At 39.6% G+C, this 27,600-nt stretch overlaps 1 protein-coding gene across 1 annotated transcript in view; it reads left to right on the top strand.

The window, feature by feature from the left end:
- CDK15 (cyclin dependent kinase 15) overlaps positions 1-27,600 on the top strand; it is a 75,704-nt gene that overhangs the window by 29,374 nt on the left and 18,730 nt on the right. The window contains exons 9-11 of the mRNA XM_036237900.1: positions 4,937-5,030; positions 10,879-10,942; positions 24,801-24,849. Coding sequence (XP_036093793.1) covers positions 4,937-5,030; positions 10,879-10,942; positions 24,801-24,849 — 207 coding nt within the window. The remainder of the gene's footprint in view (positions 1-4,936; positions 5,031-10,878; positions 10,943-24,800; positions 24,850-27,600) is intronic.

The following is a 27,600-nucleotide window of genomic DNA, read 5'->3' as shown; positions in this document are numbered from 1 at the left end:
TTGATAGTTGCACTGTTGTTAGGTAAGAGAGTGCTTTTGTTCTTAGAAAATATAATGTAAATTTTTAAGGGTGAAGATTCACGGCATCATTAACTTATTCTCTACTGCTTTAGAAGAAATAGATGATATGATAGGCAGGCAGACAGACAGATATCAGACGTTGACATTGAGATGCCCCTTCCCCCATTTTTTTTTTTCCTTTGCAGAGTGATTAGAGGGCAAGTGAGTAGGGAGAAAATTTCCAATTGACAAAGGAAAAAAAGGAAAACAAATTCCTATTTTGCTAGACCATGCAACTTCATAGGGTTCAAAATGAATGCCTTTTAGGAGGCCGATGACAGTGGGTGAGCGTTAGAGCCTTTATCTTAAAGAAACTAATTCTGGCAAGGTGGTGTAAGACCCTCTTATTCACAATGAGCCCTGGTAGCAGCAGAGCCAGTGGGGGGGGGGGCAGAGCAAATGGTTAGATTATGGAAAAGCTGTAAGTAGGGCATATTGGTTATTTCCAGCACTTAACAACCAAAGTTCTTTAATCCCTCATCTTTTCTTCTCTTTCTGCTACCCTTTCAGACCTTAAAAGATTCCATTAGTAACTTCAATGAGAAAAACTCAATGTTTTAGTATGATTACACTGTTATGTTTTTGTTTTTCCTTTTTCATATTGTGTTTAAATTTATATAACATAAAATTTACCATTTCAACCATTTCAAATGTACCATTCGGTGGCACTAAGTACATTTATATTGTTGTGCAGCCATCACCACTACCCACTTCCAGAACATATTATCATCCCAAACTGAAATTCTGTACCCATTAAACAGTACTCCCTATCATCCCCTCCCCACAGACCCTGGTATCCACCAATCTAATTTTTTCTGTCTCTACGATTCCACTCTTCTAAGTACCTCATAAACTGGAATCATACAATATTTGACTTTCCATATCTCGTTTATTTCATTCGCTATAATGTTTTCAAGGTTTGAGATGGCAAACTGGATTTTAAAGAAGGATTTATTTGGTACACAAAGTCCTCTTCGAAACGGACTTCAGGCAGCTGCGACTTTTAGGACTACAGAAAGTTATTTCTGCCTGAGAGACTGCAGATATTTCATTGCAAACTTCCAAATATAAAGAGTGGCCCAGGGAAAAGCAAATGGAAATGTCATGTAACTTCTGCATACAGTATTACGTCGTTCTGAACTAACTTCAACAGTTAAAGATGAAATACTGATTCATTTCTCCCAACAACAGTTTTATATGCTCCTTGCACCTCCGAAAACCTGAAACTCCTAAGATGGTTTATTTCCCCAGTGATTGCCTAAGGAATCTGAGGAATCTTTTTCTCTCTTATGGAAGAATTTGTTCATGCTCAGAATAGAGAAAAGGTTAGGAAGAGAGCCAGAAAAAGCAGAAAACATGTAAGCTGTTTCCTCTCACTTGACTGAAGAACCGCAGTTGGAGCAATGAAATGGCCCAGTACATCTCTCCTTTCTGGAAGGATTCACTGTTTGATGCCATCAGGTCTTTTCTTCCCTGCGTGTGAAGTTCCCCTTCATCTACATGGGCTGCCTCAAGGGTATCTCTACAGAGCAGAAATCCTCTGAGAAGCCTAAAGATATGTAGGGTAAGAAGAGCCATAGGAAAAAAGATTTAAGAACAAAACAGGAATAAAAGGAAATAGGAAACTGGTTTCCTATCTGGACCTGAATGTTCAGAATATTTAAAATGTTTGCTTAAGGCTAGTCTTGGATGGGAAAAATAGATGATAGCCATATGACTTGTTTAAGAAGCAGATAAAAAATATAAAAGCCACATGACCTGTTTATGAAGCAAATAAAACATAAAATGGTTCTGAGAAACAAACGACAAAAATATAAAGATGAATTGTATAGTTTTTAAAGGACAATGCTTATACCTAGAAAACCCTTTCATCTTTCGAACTTGAGATGCATAGACTTACTTTCTTACCGAAACATTGATATCTGTGGTACTTACGGATATTCCAGGTACTAAACTCTAATTGATTTAGGGATTTTGTTTGTCTTATAAGTGATGTAAGTGCATTCGTGTATGCAGGTGGGTTATATACATATAATCTTAGACTCTAGATTAGTTTGGCGAGAAAGGCTTTAACCCTCCCTTAAGTGAAGCTTAAAGAGAAAGACTCAAGAGAATGCCTATATGGTGCCAACCATATGCAAATGGAGAATTTCAACCAAATAGTAGCATTTTATTCCATAACACAAACATCTTCTGTTACTTTGTAGTGCTTGCACAATGGCCTTAATATCCAGCTTTCCCTAGTATATTTTACAGAATTTTGTACACTATCCTAGTGGAATAGAAGAAGAAGGACACTAAGAAATTGTGTAACAAAAGGACTTTATTCTTGGTTCCCTATAGCCACAAATATGAAAAGCCATGAAAAGGCAACAAGTTTTTTTTTATAAGCAATGAAAGCTTTTTGAGGGGAGGAGTGGGAAGTGGACTACAGGATTTAAACCTAGTAATGATTATGGTTTTGAACCTTGTTTAAAATGTCCTCAGGTCTCCTAGTGGTTTGTGAGGCCCTGAAGTGTCTGGAAGGTGTTAGAGTCCTAGATAGAGCATTGGTTCAAGTCTTAAAAACCCAGTATGTTTTCGTTTTTGTTTTATATCAGTTAATAAATAATTATTACAAATACGTTAATACATACATACATCCATATGCATATGTATAGCATATATATGTTTATTTTTTCACTTCAAAATGAAATGATTTAAGACCTTTTGAATACATACATACAGAGAAAGTGTGAGGGATGGTGGTTGGAGACCGTTCGATGGTGTTCACTGACTCAGTTTCTGAGTTGGCTTATCTCATAGTTAACCATTACTAGCAACCAGGATAATTTTTAACCATTTGACATTTTTCCCATTACTTTTATTCTCTTCCATATATTGTTTAATTTATACTTTTTATATCTGTTGCTTTAAAGATAAGATACAAAAAGAACATACGTGTTTAACAAGCTAATGAGAAGCTTTAAAATGACAATAATTCTAAAAATTTACCTCAGGATACTATTCAACTTATAGTCTTAAGTTACATTTGTCTGATCAAGCCTCATATCACACATCGAGTTGCCTCTTGTACATGAAAAATCGGTAAAAAGTAAATATGGTGGCCAGTGTATCCAAACTGGCTCTTTTTAAATTGGGGATAAAAACAACCTGTTGTTTGAGGGTAAAAAAAATGCTTGTAAAACTCAGTCTGATATCTTTTATTTATATATATACAAAATCCTAAGAATAAGCCTGTCGATGATTTTAAATGCAAACCAAATATTGGCTCACGAAAATAGTTTTTGTCTCTTTTGATGTAAGATACAGTTAAATTTGAATTTTTTAAAAAATATACAATCTTTACCCAAATCAGACCCATAATTTTTAAGATAAAAATTATTCTTAAACTTGTTTATCAAGAAATCTGTTTTCTCCTATACAATTAATTTTAAGTAAATTAAATAACATGTATCTACAGTCAAATGGAAAAAGTAAAGATATATCATATGTAATAAATACATATGAATAACAGTAAAGATTATATTTGAACTATATAAATAAATTTTATAAATGAATCTTTAATAATATGACGATCTATAATTAAATATTTTACTTAAATATCTTTATCATGTCACAAAAAAATGTCAAGATGATTAAAGGAGTTTGCACAGTTATGTGTTATGGTGAAAGGGATTTGGAGTCAAAGTCTTGGACCATGGGGATAATCTCTGTAATCTGTCACCCGAACCATTTTTATCACTCAGAAGACTTACAAGAATAAAAATGTGAATTATTAATAAAATAAATCTTATTCCTTGCTATCCTTACCCTACACAGGAAAGGAAACATATTTTACTCTATTTATTCTATTTTAAGGTACATATTCTTGGTACATCTTAAATCAGGATGCATCTTACAATCGGTAGCATTTCATAGTTGCCATCAGCCAGGCTGCACTTGTGACTGTAGTTACCATTGCATATGTGTGAACATCAAACATGCCAGCATCAAAACTTGCAGAACGGGCATCAGTGACTTGAAAGAAAGCCTTGCAGACAGGAGAGCTTTTCTCTTTCTTTTCTCTATTTCTTTTTTTCTTCTCTCTCTCTTTTTTTTTAACCCCTAGGAACCAAACAATTGTGGAGAGAGAATGAACCAGACATGCTTAGCAACATTCTTTAAGCAGGAGGCAAAAGTAGGATAACTCTATGTAATTGCATGGTCAGCTAAGGAGCCCAGTGCCAATGACTCCTAGTTCTTTAATGGATTATTTTAAGACATGCTGTGTCATCAAACTCCTGATATAGAGGACGATACCATGGATAAACACAGACATCAAAGTGTCTGCGTCAGATGCAGAATGTGAAAAAGTTTTAGGAGTACCTAAACCAATTTTTTTCACTTAATGTTCCATTTTTTGCATGTACAAGAATGACATGCCAAAATAATCTGTCTAATTAAATATATAACAGCCCTTTCAGTAAGTATAAAAGAAACATTCTGATTATGTCATAGTTTAACTTGCAGGTATTTTGTTTCTTAATAGCACATACAATAATAGCATCTTAGAGTCAGTGAAAGAAAGCATTCAATTTGGAGAGTTAGTACCTTCCCTGCTTCTCATAAAATGAATAGTTAATGAGCTTGAATGGGGCAAAATGTTATCTATACTTCGTTTCTAAATGCTGGCTGCATTCCAGTTTAACGGAAAGCTAAAAGCTATTCTTATTTTTGGTTAAGAAAGGGACTTTATTTTTTGTCCAAGACTTAATAGCATGTGGCCTCTATTTAACTAACCCAAATATTTCTTGGGAGAAGAAATGCTACTAATTTGGTTGTCCACGTATGTTTTCCTTGAAAATGTTGGGTTGACTCTTGTTTCCTTTGCTAGGGGTGCAGGCTGCATCTTTATTGAAATGTTCCAGGGTCAACCTTTGTTTCCTGGGGTTTCCAGCATCCTTGAACAGCTGGAGAGGATCTGGGAGGTAAGAGAAGAATTCCTCTTGGGAAGAAGAAATATCTGCATTTCAAACTTTGAACCAGATTTGCCTTACAGATGAATGATGCAGTCCATCTGTTCTGAGCTATTAAGACATGTCTTAAGATTGTGGAAACTGTGGTGTTTGTCACAGGTATAATAAGCACTTTGGGAATGAGCGGTCAGGAAACCTCCTTTGTCCTGTAGAAGCCCATGAATCCACTTGCTTTCTTTTATTATTGTCTCAGTCTCCCAGGGAAATTTCTGCCATTAATACTTAAGCACATTTTTCTGCCCTGCCATCCCCACCCCCAGCTCTAACTCTACCATATATTTGGCACTAGGTCTCTATCAACTGAAGACAAGACACTAACTTTTCATAGAACCCCAATAAAAACGAAGGCTTACCATGTTAGTGTGAGAGAAATACAGTATTTATCATGCATCTCCAAAACGAAATTCCTAAGGTGTCGATGTACTTTTGTGTGTGTTGTTCTATTTCTTTCTTTATTATTTATCCCTGCCTCATTTGCACCCTGATGTACTTCATTTTCATGTCTCTTGTAGCTTGTATGCTATCAGTCATCTGTATATTTCTCTATTTCTCTAATTTCTAAAATTGTCATAAAATATATGTGAGATTTATTCTTCCAACCACTTTAAGCACACAGTTCATAGGCACTAAATGCAACCACACTGTTGTGCAACCATCACCACCATTCATTTCCAAGACTTTTTTTATCATCCCAAACAAAAACTCATACCCATTAAGTAATAACTCTCCTTTCCTCTACTCCCAGCCACTGGTAACCTCTCATCTACTTTCTGTCTCTATGATTTGCCTGTTCTAGGTATCTTATGTTAGTGGAATCAAACAGAATTTGTTCTCTATGTCTGGTTTCTTTCACTTAGCATAACACTTTCAAGGTTCGTCCATGTTTTTAGCATGTGTCAAAAATGCTTTAAGCTGGGTTTTTAAAAAATCACTTGCTATCCTGGATCCTGCTTCCTTTCAAGTTTGCTTGCTTCAAGCAGGTATCTATCTGGAGCATTCTTGGTAACAGCCTCCGATGCAGGTATCTTAGGAAATATTGCCAGAGTGGGGTAAGACATTTCATAGAGGTTAATCATTGCCATTAAAATTTTCTTTTAGAAACATGGGGGTTTTTACAAGGGAGCATAGGAAAAATTGGGAAGCATTTACAAACTACGAAAATATTTTTCAAACCAAAAGATTTTTTTTCCAAAACTCCCCTGCAAGACAGATAAATGCTATCTTCAAACAGCATCACTGGATGCCATAACATCATCTAAGCTGGAGATAGCCTAATGTAATAATGCTTTGGAGTTTGGGTTTGACTTTTAGCCCCTTTCTAGCTAAATAAATGTGGGCAAGTTATGTAGTCCCTCTGAACTTCAGTTTCCTTGTTTGTTAAATGGGGCTAGTGATAATGACTTTCTAACTTTACTGTCAGGATTCCATAAGATCAAATGCATAACAAGCTCCATGCACCAAAAGTGCTCAAAGAATGCTGTCTTCCTTTCTCATATAAGTTATTATTGTACAGATGTTTCAATAACCTAAGTGCTAAAAGCACTTCCTGATACATAACCTATTTGTTCTTCCACTTGGTATTACTTCTTGTCCACAATAGAGGAATCACAATTAGCACTGCCTAAACCTGACCTTGTAATGACCTTAACACACTGAAAGAGTAGTTCTTAGTCACTTAATTAGTAAACAACACTTATTGGACACTCATCACATAAAATACTCTACAAGGTCTTATAAGAAATGATAAGGCATGGAAAAAAGGAAGCATAAGAAAAATGAATGATCTGTGCTTTCAAGTGTTCAGTCTAAGTGTTCAGTGGTGTCAAAGATGAAGTACAAGTAAATACATGTGAAACAAACATACGTTGTGTATATATGTGAAAGGATATATGTGTAGTTAGTTCATATAAATTGTCATATTGAAATAAGGTATGTTATTAGGATATTTGAGAAGTTGTATATAAACTGATTTTTTTATTTTACATGCTATCTTTAAATAATCATGCTTTTAAAAGCAATCATTTTACAGTTCTTTGCATTTAGCACAGCACTTAGAAATCATAGAACAGAAAGAATGGGCTAGACATTTCCCACGACCCAATGGCTTTCTGGTTATTGGTTGAAGTTTCCAGGACTGGCATTGTTAACTGACACTGGCCGTCTGAAGATGTTTTAGGTAATTCAGTACGTGAAAGAATTCGGACTTGACTCTGGACATAAAGTGCCAAAACATGAGTGATGCAGCAAAAACAAACATGTCTTAACAAATCAGTCCTACAGTTCCTGCCCAGGAAGCCATGTTTATTTCCACTATTATTCTTATCACACTGCAATCAATCAAAGGGACTTTATTTTGACATTTATGACAACTCATTACAAATTTAAAACAAGTAAACATATTAGAAATAACACTAGCCTGCAGTCAGGAGACATGCATTCTGAACCCAGCTCTAGCTTCAGGTAATGAGGTAGAGCAAGTCACATAGTCAACCTCCCTGGGTTTCCAGCATCTTAAATGTTAAAGATGTTCCTTGACTCATGATAAGTCACCTCCCAATACATACCCACCATAAGCTGAAAATATCATTAAGTTCAGGGATTCCCCAAAGCCCAGGCTGTGAACTGGTATTGGTCCATGGCCTGTTAGGAACCAGGCCACAAAGCAGGAAGTGAGTGGCAGTCAAGCGAGTGTAGCTTCGTCCGTATCTGCAGCCGCTCCCCAGAGTTAGCATCACCACCTCAGCTCCACCTCAGATCATCAGGCATTAGATTCTCACACGAGCACTGGTCCCTAGTGCCAAAAAGGTTGGGGACCGCTGGTTAAATTGAACCATAGTAAATTGGGGACCACATGTATTTGATTTTCTGACTCTATGAAAATGTAACTTATTTAAACAATATGTAAAGATAATATTGTAGCTCCTATCATTTTAAACCATAGTAGTCTTCTCTGTTTATTAGACTCCTCCCCTTCTCAGGTAGTTATTTATTAAGTTGTCAACTTGTATAGCTTATTGTTGACTTTCGATTTGATCAAGGAGATAGTTCCTTCCATATTGATTAGCCATACTTTAAGGGCACTAGGAAATAAGATTCACTATATTTCATTTTCCCCCAATCCTGTCAGAGGAGGTAGAAACCAAAGTTTTGTTATCATGTCTGTAGTTTCACATTCTGAGGCCAAAGTGAAAAAGCCACCATATTCAGCAGTGTATCTTTAGCACTACTACGTCTCAAGCAGGTTAGAAATTTAAACATTACATACAGCTCCTGAATTTGTTTTTACTAAATGTGGTCTACACAAATGAAAATAAGAAATTTATTTCCAGTTCTGTGATACTGGGTATAGGAATGACTTCTTTGAAAGCGATGTGTTCATTCTAAATCTGCTAACTTCTAACCACAGCCTTCCTCTACATTTATCCTGAGATCTCACTCTTAGGAATAAAGACTTAATGAGAAGTCCTTAATTCTTCTCTTACCATCTTTTTAAAATAACTCTATGTGTGCGTGTGTGTGTGTGTGTGTGTGTGTGTGTGTGTGTGTGTGTTCACATCTGAATAGCTGCTTTCTGATCAATTTTTTAGACATCAAATTCTTTCAATAAATGTGGTTCTAAAATCAGAATAAAATAAACTCTGCAGACTTTAAATCCATTAATCAAAATGTATTCAGTTTCCATTCCAACAAAGGCATAAAATGGCCCCTGCAGCCCACTGTGGTTTCAAACACAGCACTTGCTAGCTGCCTTTTAAGAGCCTTCAGGGAGGGAGTAAATCAACAATTTTTGGTTTTCAGTTTCCCAGACAGTTAAGTGGAGATTTAGTAATTTTCTCAAGTGAAAACAAATTCAATAACTTTCAAATAGAAACTGAGCCTCAAATTTCCAAATAAAGGGCATCGAATTTTTGTTTAAACTTTTAAAATCTCAAGCTTAAAGCATTTAGCATAATATTTAAAAACTACTGGTATTCATTTTGTTGGCTTTAATTAAACATAATACAAAATAACCAACAATTCTGGTAACATTCACCTCAGAAAAAATGTGGATGTGGTATTTATTTATTTCCTGTATTGCTTTCTTTTTATTATCTTTGCCTTCTTCTCATTGTGCTTTGCCAGTCAACAGAAGATGTATGGGTATATGTGAATCACACCCACTTGCTTACATGCACATCTTGTGTAAATACCTAAGCTGGCGCATTAAAAAAAAGGAATTAGCTACCCATCCTCTGGCCTTCACCTACGAAAGAATTAGTCCATTTTTTCAACATGGATTCCAGGGTTCCTAGTGTTTCCTCAGGCTCAGGGTGGTTGGTAAGAAGAGCCTATAAACCTCTCAGGGGCTTTTCAGTTTGTTTAGAGAATGGGCCAAAGAAAGATTTTCCTGGTTGGCATGATGTTTTTAATTAATACTAGTATTCAGTAACTATTGTTTGAGGAGGACCATAACAAGAGCTACAAAGTATCCCTCAGCCAGAGTCCTAGTCAGCAAGCTGGCAAATATTAAGATTCTGGATTCCTCATTGATTAGTATGAGTCAGTTGTTGGGCAGAAGTTCCTTATTATCAGTCAGTTGACTTCCTGCCATTAACGATTGGCCTAGCATCTGTATCTAGCATTTTACAAATGGATTCACTAGACTCTTTCTACAAGAGATGCTTCTAAAAAGAGTTATATAGAGATATACTTCTAAGAAGAGTTATATTGCAGTGGTTACTATTACAATCCATGAGTTAAAAACCAGTACCATATTCCAAGCTGCTGGCCACAGAAAAAAACAAGCAGATGAGATGACTTTGGTAAAAGGACTAGAGTTAGATTTGGGAACATTTTTAGCCAACGTCCCACTGCCTAAAGGTCAGTAATCTGAACTCTTTTAAATTTGAGCTCATCTCGGAACAGCTGAACGCCCATGCTGAGGCATAATTTAAGCTGTTGAGATGAATATATACAGATATATATTCATCTGATATAAGGCAAAGGGATAGTCACTTCTGCTTCTTTATATCCCCAATTTCTAACATAGCATCTTAATGTATGGTGGTCATGCAACAGATATTTAATGATAAGAATATGACTTTAAGCAAGGTTGTATGATCTGCCTCAGAATAACAAGTGAGTTAGTGAAAACACAGACTCAGAACCTGTATTAGGATTCTCCAGGTAAACAGAATCAATAGGATATATAGAGATATGTAAGAGAAGATTTATTATGAGAATTGGCTCCTGCAATTAGGGAGGCTGAGATAAGCCATCTGCAAGCTGGAGAACCAGAAAAGCCAGTGGTATAATTCAGTCTGAGGCCAAATGCCTGAGAATTGAGGGGGCTGCTGGTAATAAGTCCCAGAATCTGAAATCCTAATAACCAGATAACCAGAATCGCTGATATCTGATGGCAGAAGATGATGGACATTTTAGTTTAAGAAGAGAAAGCGAGAAGTTGCCCTTCCTCTCTCTTTTTGTTCTATTCAGGCCCTCAGTGATTTGGATGATGCCTGAACACATGGGCGAGGATGGGTCTCTACTCAGTCTATTGATTTAAATACTGACCTCTTCTGGAAAGACTTCCAGAAATAATGTTTTACCAGCTTTCTGGGCATTCCTGAGCCCAGGCAAGTCGACACATAAAATTAGCCATCACGGGAACGTAGGAATATACCTAGTTTTGCTGTGGTGTAATGTGACCTACGTCTGATTCTTCCCTAGTCCTCCCTGATCTGTCCTTTTTGCATTCACACCCACTTCATCACCTTGTCTTCCCCCTCATTTTTCTCTGTCTGTCTTTGTCTTTATATAGGTGTTGGGAGTCCCTACAGAGGATACCTGGCCTGGAGTTTCCAAACTACCTAACTACAATCCAGGTAATACCGATTTGAGATTCTGAATGCTCTGAGAATTAGCAGTGTGAAAGATTTGGCTATTATTTTATTGTTAACTCAACAGCAAAGACAGGTCTAGACAAAGTTTTGGATTCGTATTATTCTCTGACTGACCATTTTACGAGGAGGACCCTGAAACAGTGCTGGAGGTTAGATCGATTCCCCAACTCTATAAAACACAAGCAGCAAACTAAGTAAGAATTTCAAATGACTATTACTATGGAGTTCACATTGGTTTCCAAATACCCAAGATCTCAGAGAAATAACTCAAAAGATAGTCTCACTTTGAGCCCCATGACTATCATTGACTTAAATGCTAATATGACAGAGGAAGTAGAGGCTCACTGGGCTCATTAGACCTGGGATAAGCCAGATAAGACGTCTCTGGATTATGCAAGAGTTCACCCACTTACCTCTAGACCTGATATTTGGTCATTTTCTGTCACATATTTGGTCCTCCAAGACTGGCTCCTAAGGTAGATTTGGAAATATTGAAAGTGTTGCCCATGGGAGAAGTCTTTGAGATATGGTCCCAAGGCCATAGCTGAGGGGACAGATTCCCCAGTTGTCACATTAAGAATGTTGAGACAAAAGGGAGGAGACAAACAGTGAGTTATAGGGTAAAGGAATGTACCAGAGGCTGGAGAAGCAAGGAATGGCCATACCAAAGCTGGACTCCTGCTGGCAGGATTAAACGGGATATATATATATATATATATATATATATATATATATATATATATATATATACAGATAAGGACAAGATTAGGGTAAATGTGGCCTAAGTCACATTTTCTAGTCTTTATATTCTTACATTGTCCCATTAGTAAAAATGAATTTTCCCCCAATTGTTGTCATTACAAACTTTGGTATGAGATTATCCTGGAAGGGTTTTATGAAAGCATGAAACTGTAGAGGAATTAGAAAGGTGATTAAAGAGGAAAACAAAAGACATAGGAGACTAAGAATTTTTTTTTCTTCTCTTCTCTAGCATCTAATATTTTTCTTTGTGCAGCTATACATAGGGATCAGGTATCTTGAACTTACCAGGATTATGGAACCCTTACGGCAAGCTAAAGACTTACTGTAAAATCATTTTGGCTACTATGAGAATGCCCTTGTGGTTGCTAAATGACTTTTAGGTCATTTACAAATAGTTTAGCATTTCTATTTTGCTAATTAAGCACCTGAGAAAAATGGGATTTTTCCTTTTCTCTTTGATTTAAGATAGAAAAAAGAAGAAGCTTCTTGTGGAGAACATATTCCAGTCTGCAATAGGGCCTATCTTCAGTTGCCATGGTTTCTAGGAGAACCTGGCTCTCATCTTTCCCTACCCTGCCTATCCCTTTCCCTACCCACCCTCTTCTCCAAGTGAAAATAGGACCTCTCAGCTTCCTAAAATGGATACTAGCAGTTTAGGGTTACAGATGGGTTGTAGGAAACAGTTTGGATAACAGTAATACAGAAGTGTCACGGCGAGCTCATGCTGTCCCCCCAAATTTCAAACAGTTGGGTTTCAGGTTGGTTCAGGCAATAAGCAGTTGCTTAATACAGAATGTCTTGATGAGAACAGTAATGATAGAAACTTGGCTCAAATGCCTCCCTGCCGGATTCTGTACTAAATAAGGTAACTGGGTTCCAATAAAACAGTGAGGAATATGCTGCATTTTTCATTTTGCTGTCATTTCAAAGTAATGTGCAATTTTTTATTTATGAAGAGAAGTCTCTGGGTACGACATCAATAGGGTTCATACTTTGCATTGTTTTTCTAGTAAGGATTCAATTTAATTCAAATGAATAAAAAAAATTGAAGCACCTACTATCCACCAGGCACTGTGTTATATGCTGGGTCTGCACAGATGGATACGGTCCATTCTTGGGTCTTTAAGAGCTTGGGTTTGTGTTTATTCATCCATACCCCTTCACCAGCTCCCCTTGTTAGTGGAGTACTCATTTGCGAGCCCTGCTTTCATGAGTTTGAGCAGTGTGTCCCTATGGGCTAAGTTTATGGAAGGAAGGGAATTGTAACCTTTGCCACAGCCAAGATGTCTAACCCTGTATTTATAAATCTTAAAAGTCCAGCATGTCTTGGGCACAGGGTCAGTACTATTGATAACTCAATCCTAAGGACTGTGTTTTAAAAGGGTTATCCACATCTATGCTCCAGGAATATCCCCTTATGTGAATCAAGAAATGACTTTGAGCTGCCCTGCCTGCCCACCCCCATCCCTGAGCTGCTGTTTCTGCTTCCTCACCCTTGAACTCCAGTGATTAAGAGAACAGAAGAGGGGAAGGGAGCCAGAAAAATGTCAGAGCAGAACTGTTAACACCATTCTGGATTAAATTTCCATTCCTCTCCCTTTCATTCTAAGAAGTAGGAAGAGCCCCCAAACTTTGAATTCCTCTGGTACAACAATTTTGAAGGATCCAGAGAGATCAGAACTTGGGAGGATCATCCAATGTCCATCTCTGGCCACTCTGTCATTTCTAGGCCTAATCTGGACTTCGTCTAGGACAACACAATTTATCTTTGTAAAAGTTAAAACCAAAACCAAACAAAACCTGACCCAGCTGAACAGATTCTCTGAGCAGGTACCTGTTATCTTGGGGTGCTGGTGAGCAGGGCTGTAGATTTTCTAGCAATCAGTTCAGACTCTTGGGCCCGATTAAATGTGGGCAACCTAAAAGAGGTATGTAATTTTAGACTAGCCTTTCTTTCCTTCTTTCCTTCCTTCCCTCCTTCCTTCCTTCTTTTTTTCTCGCCCATTCCGCACCCCCCACCCCCCACTTTAAGCAAGCTGGTTGAGAACTCTGTGTCCTCTACTTCAAAGGGCCAGTTGTCTTATTTTGATGTGGGCAGATTGAGAAGTAGGCTTTGAAAAGTAGGCGCTTTTTTTGTTGTTGTTTAATCTTTTCTCCTGGGATAGCTTTCAGAGCAATATATCCAAGTGTCAGTGAGGGGGTTCTGACGAGCACAGATTCCCAGACTCTCAGCAGGATCATTCTCTAACAGAAATATAAAAGTGAAATATTAAAAACCCTGGAACGTGAACTCCATCTGCAGAGTAGCCAGTGTCTTGCCTGCTTGCACCATGGGAAAAAAAGATCTCCTTGAAAAAAGAGGGAGGAGAAAAAAGTGCTTTGAGTAAGAGGTTTACAGGTTTAGTAGAGCATAGTAACATCCCCTCAAAGAAGTGGGTGTTGCTCTGTGACCCCCCAAAATGCTCCTCCTTTGACTCAGCCGCCTGAACACTCACCCTCCCCCAGCAACACACCCCCTTTTCACATGCTAACTGAGGCGCCTGTGATTGGCTGAACAATAAGCTGGTCACACTTGCTAAAGGCCTGCCATCTTTCACACAATTAGCCAAGACACATTAATCAAACTGGGAGGGGGGTGGGGCTGGGCTGTGCTGGCCTCCTGCAGTGGGGGGGAGGGGAGAAGTTTTGGTAATCTTTGGTAATCCTACAGGATGTGATAATAGGACAGCGTGCTAGAGAGGATTCTACTATCAGAAAGTCTAAAAAGGTGAAAGTCCCAATCAACGCTATATGTGCAATGCACTGGGTTTATAGCACACAGGATCACTGAAGCTTAGAGCAAACTGGATATTGTCTTGGCTAAAATCTGCTAATACAAGACAGTAGTGTGAATTTAAAGGGTGGACCCCTCTAGACATTTTTATGAAGTTCCCTTGCCCTCTTAGCCCTGCCCCCAAGAAACTGCACCCAGGAGTACCTCCCCTTTTAAGCCTCAGGCACTTTGGGTCTAACTGGAACTGATAGGAATAAAGCAGGTAAGAAGCTGAGAACAATTTAGAATAAATTAAGAGAAGGTATTAATTGGCAAGGTGTTGGTTCTAAACTAAGTATTTGGAGGACATTAAAAATAGTTAATTTGGAGAGAAAAAACAAGTTAACGTTGGTGCTTTCAATGCAAACATCTTCTGACTTTTTTTCCCCCTACATTTCCTTTAAATAGATTTTCCAATGGCAATGAAGAGCTAATAAGATCGTATGTTAGAGATGAGTTTGCTACAGAATCATGTGAGGCTTTTAAGAGAATCAACTAAATATTTAGACATTTCTCTGCTAAAGTAAACAGAGGCCTTACAACTCTGGAGGTTGTCCAGTCACCATCTCATTAGATGCAAAGATCTCGTGATAAAGAAAAACTTTTTTTTCTGCCCACATGATCGCAGCCCAGTTGTGGTTTTTAATGTGTCATTGATTGTTTCATCCAGCTCCTTTTGCTCCACTGAAAAGGTCTGTCGTGGCTCTGTTTGCTTCCTTAAACAGGGTTTTTGAAAGCGCTCACGCTGTGTGAGCTCAAATCCTAGCATTAATGTACTGCTGGGTTCATTTCACCACACTCAAAAGCACTGAGTTTAAATCCCTCTCAATTCCATTTGAGGCACCAGAAGACTTTATCCTTCTCCACTAATGGTTCCAAGTTTATATCTAGATACTGGGGTCAAGGACAGGAGAGGATTTAGAAATAACAGTGCGTGACATTAGTCAATGCATTTGCCAAATTGGCAATTAGTTCCTGATGTGCGTGCAAAGCATCTTATTCCTGTCTCTTTGATGCTTGTCCACATTGAGAAGGGAATAGAGTCCACAGAGGCCTTCAGACTTTTAAAGAAATATCTGCTGAAAATCATGCCTGATTTGTGACATGAGCTCAGCTGCAGGGAAGCATCCGGGATTATCCAGGTTCTTTTAGCTTCAGGAAAGAACGCTGCACATGGAAAGATTTTTCCACTGGAGGAACTTAGTGGAAATCAAAAGGCAGGAATGGGGTACAAAAAGCCCTGCAGGGACCCAGACTCAGATGAACGATAAACCATAGGCAAGTGGATCCCATCGAAGCTTATTTTCAGGATGCCTGCCTTTTCAACTTTTGACCACCAGGTGGAAGCAAGAAATAACAGGGACGGGGAAATAACAGGAATGCTGATAGCAGACAGCATTAAAATAGGGCAATCTAGCCTTTCTTTTAGAATGTTTTATTTTGACCTGAAATCCAGTATGAGAGCTTCACTTCATCTGACACCATAATGGGACAGATGATGATTAAAATCTAAAATATTCCTTGTCCCCGTAGAGATGATGTAGAGCTACTGTGATCTGGGCTCAAAGGGTTCCTAGCACAGTCTTCATGCGTTTGTTGTCATTGGCATCAGCGTTCGCTCAGTCACATAAGCTGTTAGCCAAGGGAGTTATTCAGTGGACTGAACTAAGGGGAAAGATATTGGTATGAGAGGTTTTAACTGTGAGCATCAACTCTTAAATGGAAAAGCAAGTCTAAGTTCTACTTTGTACTACCTAGGGACACTCGAAGAAGTTATTTCCCAGTTCCTTAATCTGCAAAATGGGAGCAATCCTATCATTGAAAAAGTGTTCTCTGTGTGCCAGGCACGGACACACATAACTGCTAATCCTTACCACTGTCTGCCAGGGTCCGTGCTGGTGGGAGTAACGTGGTTTCACACGAGGAAGTGGAGGCTTTCTTCCAGGCCCACTCAGAATTTCCTACTTTGGAGATGGGTCAGTCCACAGCCAAACCTTGTTCTCCTTCCATTAACTAGGTCGTGACCTTCTGCCTCATTTCGTAGGATGGTTCTGAGAAATAAATGAAATTATTGAACTGCATCTGCCATGGTGCCTAACTTTTTTTTTTTTTTTTTTTTGGAGATATAATTGACATATCATTGTATTAGTTTTAGGTATACAACATAATGATTTGGTACATGTATATATTATGAAATAATCACCACCATGGGTTAACATCCATCACCGCACATGGCGTCTACCTTTTAGCAGGCGCTCAGCAAAAGTTAGTTCACATTCTGCTTTTTACACAGTGTGGAAGTTTGCTCCACTGCTCAGCAACTTGCCAAAGTTCAGACTCAGTGGCAGATGTGTGAGAACTGTCGCGTTCCCTTGCATTCTTGGCTTTTTTTCTAGATGTCAGCCACACCTCCCAGCTCTAAAACTAAGTTTTATTTTTGCTTGTTTGGACCTAAACATCATTTGAATTCACACACACTAAGAGCTGAACTGCAGCTTTCAAACTCCTACGTCAGTCTGAGGGCCTGCTCGGGCTGTCTCTGCTGATGGAGACTGCACTCGCCTCCCCCTCCCAAATGGCTGCGAGATGCCTGCCAACTCTGTGGCCACAGGTCTCCTCCCTGGGAGGACCGTCATTATCTACATGCTGCATAATGCGTACCTAGTCACACATAGCGTTAATATCATCACTGATGATTTCACCCAGAACATGGCATGATGGAACGAGTGTTAAAGTTTTCTGCAGAGCGAGCCTGGCCACTTGTAGTGTTTCTGGTATTTTACGTATACCCCCTAACTGGCGCATAATAGCCACTGATTATTTGTTAAATCAATGACTAAGAGTTAAATGAAATCAATGACTAAGAGTTAGAAAACTTGGGTTCTAGTTCCAATTCTACCCTCTAGGACTCTAATAATCCTGTCTGCCTGGTTTGCCAAGAAAGCACCTGTAAGTTTTCATTCGCCATATTGCTAGGTAATAATAACTACTGTTCATTGAGCACTAACTAGTGCTCAATTGCATATGTTATTCTACATTGATTCAAACGGCCCTATCAGATAGAGGCAATGTCGTCATCCAAACTTTATAGATGCGAGAGCTGAGGCTAAGGGGGGAAGGTGTCATGCCTAGGTCACCTACCAAGAAAGGGGTGACCCATTGGACTCCCAAGTAGTGCTCTCACAGTATTCCATGTTGCCTTCCAACTATCAAGTGGCATATAATGACCTGGCAATAAAACAATGACCTTGACTGGGGACCAGCTAATAACACTTTTCCAAGTCCATTTCTAAATGACTATGTCCTTCCACCCACACTTGCTTTTAGAATCTATGAGCTTGGCGACATGTTTCTGGAATGCACTGTGAGTGGAGTTTCTACCCTGAGACTCCAGCAGACCCGACGCCCCCCTTGCTCCAGCTAATGAAGCCACTGGCGTTCACAAAGTCTCTGAACCTCGACTGGGCTCATTACTGTTGCACTTATGGAGCGCTGCCGAAAGCTCCCGGGGAGTTACTATTAACATCTTTATTAACCCGTCCCCCTAATCAGTCAGCGAAATTCATTTAGATACACAGCCCACTTTGATCTTCATTAATAGTTTCTTCTAGTTTCTACATTTATTTTTAGTTTCCTCATCTTTAATTTATTTGGTGGCAATTACTAATTTTTATTGAGGGTGACTAGATAATCTTAAAGTAGTTAAGATTAGGAAAAATCGCAAATGAATGAAAGCAGGTAAAAAAAAATTTTTTTTTCAAGTAAAACCCTGCTGTGTTCCTTCCTAGTTCGAGAAAAGAGGCTTTAAGTTTCCAAATATCAGGGAACTGGCTCAAGCCAGAGGCTCCTTCCCTACCTTCATGCCTGGTGCCTTGTGTCAGTGATCTCCGAAAGACAGAGAGAGGGGGATACATAAGCGGACTTACTTGAGTGAGTTACTTTTGCACTTTAAGAATAAGATTTAGTAAATTTATTTCATTTTTATTTTTCACTCGGGCATCGACTTTTTATTCATTCAACAAATATTTATTGAATGCTAGGTGTTAGGACTGGGAGATTCAAAAATAAATAAGACATTGATACCTGCCTCCAAGGAATACAGTCTGGAGGGAGAAACAATAAATAATACATTGTGGAAAGTATTATAGCAGCACCCCCTGGAGACCTCTAAGAATACCAGGGAAAAGGCCCACTTGGCTTGTTTGAGCTGAGTCTCGAAGATGACTAAATGTGCTTTCTCCAGGTGAGCAAGAAAGAGAGGATGTTCCAAACAAAGCAGGTGTATTTAGTAATAAATAAGCAGGTAAATTGCCCAGGGGAGCTAGAATATTGGCTTTGTGGTGGAACATTGCTGGAGATTAACCAGAAAAGGTAGACAGGGACCAGATTGGAATGTGCTTTGTAATCTTCCTAAGGATTTAGACTTTACTAATAAACAAAGAGATTACTTTTCTAATAACAATTGGATGATTGTCAGCAGGGGAGTGATATGGAAGGGTTTAAATTTTAGAAAAATTTGCATGGAAGACTATATGTAGGATTAAATTGGCTAGAACAATGTGGCAACGCTCTACATTCTGGAAGACAAACAGGAAGTCTCGACTAGAGCCACGGCAATAGAAAAAGATTGGAGGGGACAAATCTCAAAAGCATCTAGGAGGTAGAGTGAAGCTTAAGTTGTAACTGATTTGTTTTGAGTTATGAAGGAGAGACCTACCTCCAGTAGGTGAGAGAATGATAGCACCATTCGCTGGCCCAGGAAAGAAAAGGGGGGGTGGGGGAAAAAACAGATTTGTTGGGAAGGTAGTGAGTATAAAGTTTGAACATTTTGAAATTAAGGTATCTGTGGGGCCACTGAATGGTGATATCTAAAAATCAGTAAGAAATACCAACCTGTGATTGTAAGTGTCCAATCTAGAAATACAAAAGTGGAAGTCATCTATCGAAAGTGGTATTGAAAGTCCTGGGTGTGAATTCAGTTGTCCAAGGGAGAGTGAGTAGAGAAAGAAGACTATGCTGGATCTCTGGGGGGCCAGCACTAAGGATCAGGCAGAGGAAAATGGGGTATTTGGAAGCTGAGAAGGAATAGACAGAGGGGCTGGAGAAGACCAGGAGATGATGATGATGAGGGTGATGATGATGATGATGATGATGATGAAGATATACCAGGGAAATTATATGGCCATAACCTTGTTGGAGTGGGGGCAAGTACCACGTCTATATATTTCCAGTGCTGAGCACTATGCCTGCATGTGGTGGCCCTTAAACGTTTGTAGAGACTACAGAGGAATGGTAAATGTTGTCAGATGATGCATTTGTAGACACCGGAAACACCAAATAGCATGATTGAGCTATAGGTCAAACATCTTTTGTAGGGGTGAATAGACATTAAACATGGTACCGCCCCCAGGAGAAAGGAGAGACTCCTGACTATCGCCTGTTCCCTCCACCTTCTCCATTCACTCATAAGGATCAAGGCCTGGACTTCCTCTTCCAAGACCAATGCCTTAGAAACAGGCTTCAGAGGACAGGATATTTTCTTAGAATCCACAGAAAGGTTTGATGCAGGGTTAGAAAAGTGATAAACCACAAATATGAGTTGGAGTGCCAAGCTGGAATGCCAAGGCACACCCATGGTGAGAGCACTGGCTTTTGGCATCCTGATGATACCCAAACAAGAATCTAAAGCCTGGTAACATAAAGCACCAGAAGAGCTGGGTTTAGACTCCTTGAGCCAAAGATTAAGGACGCTTCCAAGCCAGCTGTCTGAAGAAGTGAGAAGCGAGCAGCCGTGAGGGCAAAAGTATGTGTGTGTAAGGTCAGGGGCGGTGGAGACAGGAGAATAACTACAGATTTTTGCAGTGCAGTTTTAAAGTTACTGCTTAAGATAGTGAAATAAGGCTAACAACATTATCAACTATTTAAATATATGGTATCATGAAAATGCATTATTTTCTGGAAATTCCAGAGGTGTAGTTCAGTAGACTGCACTATAAGATAACCTTATAGGGTGGTCATGGCAAGACCATGGTAACTAGAAAATGTTTTACCTCTAAGTAAAACTCAAAATGGTCCTGGTGACGTTTTATCAATCAGCCAACAGATCCCTGTTGACTGAGGTTACCGTACTTGAATCAGTGGTGAAATGAGTGTTCTTAAACATTTATGGAAAAAGGCAGTATTTGACTGTGGTAGCAGCAGTTCTGCCCTCATTGTAATTTTATCATATTTAATTGAGAAATTAAAATGTCCAGCTCTTTAAGTTTCCTTTGCAGTTTCCGTTTCCCACTTCAAATTCCAATTGAGCTTCGATGATTGCCCTTTTAAATAGAACTGCAGAAGAAGATGGAGAAAAATCTGCTCTAATGATTTACTATCATCTTTGGAAGGAGAAGGGAAATAAGCTACCTACAGACCTATTATTTTTAGAGACTATCGAAGCCAGAGAAAGAGACCGCTCTTGAAATGGTGCTGTGTACAATGCCTATCTGTTTGTGGATCATTCTCTCATTGATTGCTTGCAGCTTAACTACTGAGAGAGAGAAAAAAAAAATCCGTGTGATATTGGCAAGGTCATTCAACATCGGGTTATCTGCATAAGAGTGTGAGGACAGGCCACAAACAAGCATTGGACTTTGATTTGGCTTTATAACAGCAACCTGATTGACCCTGGACATACCAACTCCTCTATCTCAATGAATGCAGCTACAAAATACATTGTGGGAAGAGAACCAGGCATGGACCCTTGAGTTCAAGTTGTGACATCGCATCTTGGGGCAACTCTTCACAGGTCATTCTTTACTGATTTTTTTTTTCCTTATCATGCTCTCTCTTTCACATCCTTGAAAAACCTATGCATCAGACACTATGTTCTGCAACTTTTACATACATTGATTAGTTGAATTCTCACCACAAACTTACCTGAGGAAGTGAGCCTCAGAGAAGTGCGTGGGAGTTGCTGGTGAGCAGTCAGCGTGGCTCTCCTTGCTAGACGAGTGTCCACACTAGAAGCTTCTGGAGACCATTAAAGATGAGGATAACAACACGGCAATGGGCCAGGCTTGGTGAATCAGACTCTCTGGGGGATGGCACTGGGACTTCCTTTGATTTAAAAATCCTCCCAGGTGATGGATGCTAATAGGCAGCTTGGTTTGAGAGCCACTGTGGTACACCATGCTGCCTCTCCAAAATGACAGGCAAAAACAAGAAGGAAAAAGGAAAAAAGAAATAAGACAAACATTTATTGAGCCCCTACTGCATGGCAAGTGCTTAATCTTATCTAATCCTCCCAAGCAACTGGAAAATTATTTCCATTTTACAGATTTGGAAACTTCTGAGAGAGATTAAATAATTTACCCCAAATTACTGAGCTCATAAGTGGCAGATTTGAGCCCGGGGTTGTGCTTATGCTACTACCCCACACAGCTAAGAAACATGCCTCTGGCCCACACTGAGGACTCAAAAGAAGTTGAACCAGGCTTATAAGAACTTGAGGAAAGGCCAGGCCTTGATCCTTACGAGTGAATGGAGAAGGTGGAGGGAACGGGTGATAGTCAGGAGTCTCTCCTTTCTCCTGGGGGCGGTACCATGTTTAACGTCTATCCATCCCTACAAAAGATGTTTTACCTATAGCTCGATCATGCTATTTGGTGTTTCTGGTGTCTGCTAATGCATCATTTGACAACATTTACCATTCCCCTATAGTCTCTACAAACGTTTAAGGGCCACCACATGCAGGCATCGTGCTCAGCACGGTATATTATCAATAGAATGCAACAAGTTATAGAGGGTTTCTATGGAAATTGATAAGGCAGAAATACCTGAGAGGAGAAAGGAGAGAGGAAAGCAGACAGGGGAAAAAAAAAAGGCAGAAAGAAAAGAGGCAAAGCATGAAGAAATACTTATATTACATTCGCTATCCTAATTCTCATAACGATTTAGTGCAGTAGGAGCTATAATTATCCCCCTTCTGCAGATGGGAAAACTGAGGCCCAGTGAGGTTAAGCAACAGCATCAGGTTACACAGCTGGTAAGTGGCATAGTGTGGATTCAACACTTGGAACCAGGGTCCCAACCACACACGGTTTGCATTGCCCATCACTTTACAAAGGAAAAGGAAGAAGAAACAGAATTTATTTTGTTTAATGCCCCCCCGGTAGGCACTTTACATAATGATCTTAATAAATCAATGAATTCAGTGAATCACTTCATCCTTGTGAGGAGAGTATAACCTCCAGCTTGAGTCAAGGAACTAATAGGCTGGCTCTGGTTAAAATATCTTGCTTGAGTGAAACTGAAGCAGCAGTTTCAAACCCTCCTAGGGTTCAGTGTTCAAACCTTATCCAGTTTATTCCAAACCCACATTCCACAAGAACACTAAAGTAAGAAACACTTTTAAAATATTCAAGGCCAAAAAAAACAGTGCATAAGGCTCTAAGTAGGGAAAAACAGAACATGGAAGAGGAATGAAATTAGAATATGACTGAATGACTTAATTTTGTCTGACCAGCAAAGAACCGTAAATAGCAGGCAGAAAGTGGCTTGGAAATATACATTCTAAACAAATGCAGATATCCTTATCTTTATTGACTATTTGAATTTAGTCGCAATCATCTGAACAGAGAGTAAGTAACCTGTACATACAAGTGCTTCCCTTGGTGCCCACCTGGGACTATAAAAAGCCGGCAGAGTGGTTCACGGTCGATTGCATCCAAACTTGAAAACTCAGCTTAAATCACTTTCTTTAAGTACTGCTTTCACACTACAACTTTTAGCCCTATAAATTCCACTTTTAATTGAATTTACTTTCGAAGTTATAAAATAACATGAGATTTTTATTTTAAAAATAAATTTAAGAAAATGAACATGGAAGTAAAAAGGTTAAGCCCCTGTAGCCACTAGCATTATCTGGTGAGTAGTCTTCGAGGTCTTTTTCTGTGCACATAAAAACATGAATTTATTGATATAACCAAAATCTTTTTTTTTTTTTTGCCCATCTGTGATGAAATTTTTTGTTGGGTAAATAGTCTTTGTGTGTTCCATTCCTGTAGGAACTGGAAGAAGGGATTCTTTAAAACCAAAACAACTACATTCCAGGCCTAAGAAAAATATAATGCAGAAATATCATTTTAAATGAGTTGAAATAGTCTTTTCTTACTGGAGTAAGAAACAGAGGGATTTGATAAGGACCATCAGTTTATATCCCCTGCAGTTCTTTTTATAGCCTTTACATAGACTAAGTAGTCAATTAGTATTTCCTGAATGAAAGAGAAATTGTCCCCTTTAATGGTGGTTTATTTTGGACTAAATAGTGTCAATACCAAGAATAGTAGAAACACTTGTATCCACATGTAAATGTTATAAAGAGCGCTCTGAAGAAAATTACAAATTTTATTATCATCTATTTTGAATTATTCAAGCTAGGATTCACTTCCATTCTTACTGCAAGTGACGTATAAAAGTAGCCCTGTTACTTATTACCACTTTTGAGACTTTTCCCCATCATCTGTCACATGACTTTTCAAGCCCATGGGCTTTATTCTCTCAAATGAACTGTAAGCTCTGAAAGGGTGGGGAGGTTTCTTTTGATTTCTTTTATATTCTCCCCAGCACTTGGTACATGCTCTGCACACAGTAAATGCTAAATAAGTGTTTGTTGGCTTTACCGACTATTACAACTATATCAGTTTGCTAAGGTCACTGTAACAAAGTGTCATAAACTGGATGGCTTAAACCACAGAAATGTATTGTTTCACAGTTCCAGAGGCTGAGTCTGAAGGAGAGGTTCCTTCCCAGGGCTCTGAGGGAAGGATGTGTTCTAGTCCTTTCTCGTTGGCATGTGGATGGCTGGCTTTTCCTGGTGTCACTTCACATCATCTTCCCGTGGGCATATCTGTCCCTGTGTCTAAATTCCCCTTTTTATGAGGACACCAGTCATATTGGATAAGGGCACACCCTAATGACTTCATTTTAACCAATTATATCTGCAATGACACTATGTCTGTATAAGGTCAAATTCTGAGGTACTTGGGTTTAGGACTTGGACATATGAATTTTGGGGGGAAGCGATTCAACCCATAATAGTGACCCCTCACAGAATCATAAAAAATTCATGCTGAGAAGAGGTCTTAAGCATCGTTTAGTTTGCCTACCTGATACTTGAAGTCTCTTACCCTAAGCCAAGAAGAACATTTAGAATTGTAATATTTGAGAGGACAGGGTTTTAGGGTTGTTTTGTTTTTTAATGCATCTGTGTGTGCCTTCCAGAATGGTTCCCACTGCCCAAGCCTCAAAGCCTTCAGAAGGTCTGGAACAGGTAAGCATCACCTTGGAAAGCTTATCTTTCAGCAGGGTTGAAGGGACATTTCCTGGGACCTCAGCCTGCTGCGTTACCTCTATCTGGGGGCCCTAAGACCCAGGAAGATGCCTCTAGGAGAGCCCGCCACCTGTGAGTCTGTTAGTTTTTCTCCATGAACCATTTTACTTTCAGTGAGTTTGGTCATTAAAATTGTTTTGTGCCCCTCAACCATGCCCGAGGCCCTGAGAACGAGGGAGTGTTCGTCTGCAAGAAAACCTAGTGGGTTTATTATTCTCTGACACAGAGAAACCAAATAACATCATTGAGTGGCTATTGGAGGGGGGGCGACTTGATTCATGGAGGTCATGCTTTCCCAGGCCCTCTCTACGCAGTCTCGGCTCAGACCAGGGCAGACTTTTATTACCAGCTTTCAACAAAATCCCTAGTTTCTTTTGCAAAGTAAAACAGATAATAGAGACATTCCCGGAATAGTTAGCTAACTAAGCCGTGCCAAGCAACCTCAGGGCTAAGAAGAACTCACTGTTTTCGGACAATAGCCAATTACAATAACCAGTATTATTTGATCTGAGAGTAATTAGCTGAGGCTCTGTTCTTTTTGCTTCAGTGAAGAGGCAAAAAGGGCAGTGAGGAAAACATCAGAGACAGGGGAAACGAGCTCAAATGTCAAAGAAAAACGCACTCTCGCAGGTGGGGAGACAGGGAAGAGATCCTAATTGAACATTCGAATGTTATTCTTTCCTGGAAACGTGGTAGAGTTTAACCCAACTAAATTGTGTTTGATTTCTCCAGACTTACTGTTCATGTGCTTCAAAAAGCCGCCTTATAGAGTGACAACAGAGCACATAGAGTAAAATTGGTCAGAACATAGAACTAGGGATTTCCAAAGTCTCTTATTGGGAGGGACGGGCCTCCCCAGGATGTCCGCACACTCCACGCTTATCTTCAAATGCACCGTGGCACCTGAGATTCCCTGTTGTTTTGGAGACAGGCTCCAGGGGACGACTGTTCATCATTCCCTTCACAATGTGCAGACGTTCTCTTGCCAGAAGAGCCAGGCCCCCTAAACCCTAGCTAGAGAGCAGTGCTGCCCTGTGGCTTTCTTTCATGTCACTCTTGGCTTCCAGAATAAACGGTAACTCCAAACCTGCAACCCACCTTAACACCCCGTGATGCTGGTGTTGGCACCGTCACACCGCAGAGGAATGTGCCTCCAGCTTCCTGCTGTCATCCCACCAACCCTTCCTTCTAGGACTGCGCAGGACTTAGATTAGCTTCATATCTCTCTGGCTTTTCTGGCCACCCACCACACCCACCTCCTCTGCCTATGGCCTGGCCCCTGGCAAGACCTTTGACTTAGCTTGAACTCCTGGCTTCTCTTGGCTCAGAACGAGGAGTAACATCTAGAGCCGTGCGGTCTATTACAGTAGCCACTAGTCACATACGGCTATTTAAATTTAAATTAATTAAAGTTAAATTTAAAAATCAATCACTCAGCTGAATTTCAAGGGCTCAGTAGCCACCTACGAATAGCATACACTATTGGACGGGGCAGACAAAAAATATTTTGGTCATATGGAAAGTTCTATTGGACAGCAGTAGCCTAGATTATCACATGAGAAGTTTCTTGGCTCTGGGAAGGGCTTTGTCGTTGAAAGAGAACTAACCAGTCTGCCGCGTGCACGGCAGGGGGCCGCATATGTTATCTCGTTGGTTCCTCACGAATCTCATTCGCATTTCGAAGAGGAGGAAACTGAGGCTGAAAGAAGTTAAGGAACTTGGTCAAGTGCATCAGGTTAAGTAAGCAACAGGGGCAGGATTCATCCAGTGCACGTTTCTGTGGCTTCGTCAGTTGGATCAAGTGACAAGTGTGATGGGTCAAGAGCAGCCGAGGTGTGACTGGCTTTTCTACATGATTTCCACAGAGGTGCAGCGAATCTGTGCACTGGACGTAAGTGCCCCTCCGAGACTTGCCTGGGGCTCGATGATGACACGCTTAACGTGGGCCTAGCAAGCGCACACTCACTTCTTATCCGACTAGAAAATTATAGCTTCTTTAATGTTGCTTCTTCCTAGTATTGGATACGTTTCTTATTGGGGGTACCTAAATTGACAGCCTTACAAAAAGTACCCACACTCCTGGTACAACAATAAAAGGGCCATTAATGAAAAACAAGATGACACTTGAATAAAGCCTGCAGCTAGTAAAAAATATTCTGCCAATATTAACTGCTTCGTTTTGGTCATTTTACTGCGATTATAAAAAACTTGAACGTGAGGGGAAGGTGGCAAAACATGGAAGGCCCCTCTCTGTATTACTCCTGAAACTCTCCTGTAAACCTAAAATTACTTCAAAATGAAAACAAATTGAAAAATCAGGGGGAGGGGTGGTAGTGTCTGCTCTATCTCTGTCCTTTTTCTCTTTCTGTGGATCCAGGAGAAAACCACAAAGAACCTACCTGAACTCACAGTGACTAGCTTTGTGCTGCAAACAGATAACGTTCTTCTGCCATCAAGTTTGATGGCAGCAATGACAGTGGGGGATTTTTATACTCAGTGCCAGGCTGCGCTGTTGCCTCAGGTCCCTGAGACCCACCAGATAGATTTTAGATGTGTTGAGCAATGGCTAGTTGATGGTGCTTTACACAACCACAAAGCCTGATTTTTATCTTTCCTTATTGTCTGTGTTTCTATTCTAGACTTCTAAAATTAAATGCAGGTGTCCTCACACCCAGCACATCTTTTAGGATT

This window comes from Rousettus aegyptiacus, unplaced genomic scaffold (genome assembly GCF_014176215.1).
Source record: "Rousettus aegyptiacus isolate mRouAeg1 unplaced genomic scaffold, mRouAeg1.p scaffold_m13_p_2, whole genome shotgun sequence".
Lineage (NCBI taxonomy): Eukaryota > Metazoa > Chordata > Mammalia > Chiroptera > Pteropodidae > Rousettus > Rousettus aegyptiacus.
Note: the sequence above shows the minus strand (reverse complement) of the source record. Positions and strands in the feature narration are given on the sequence as shown.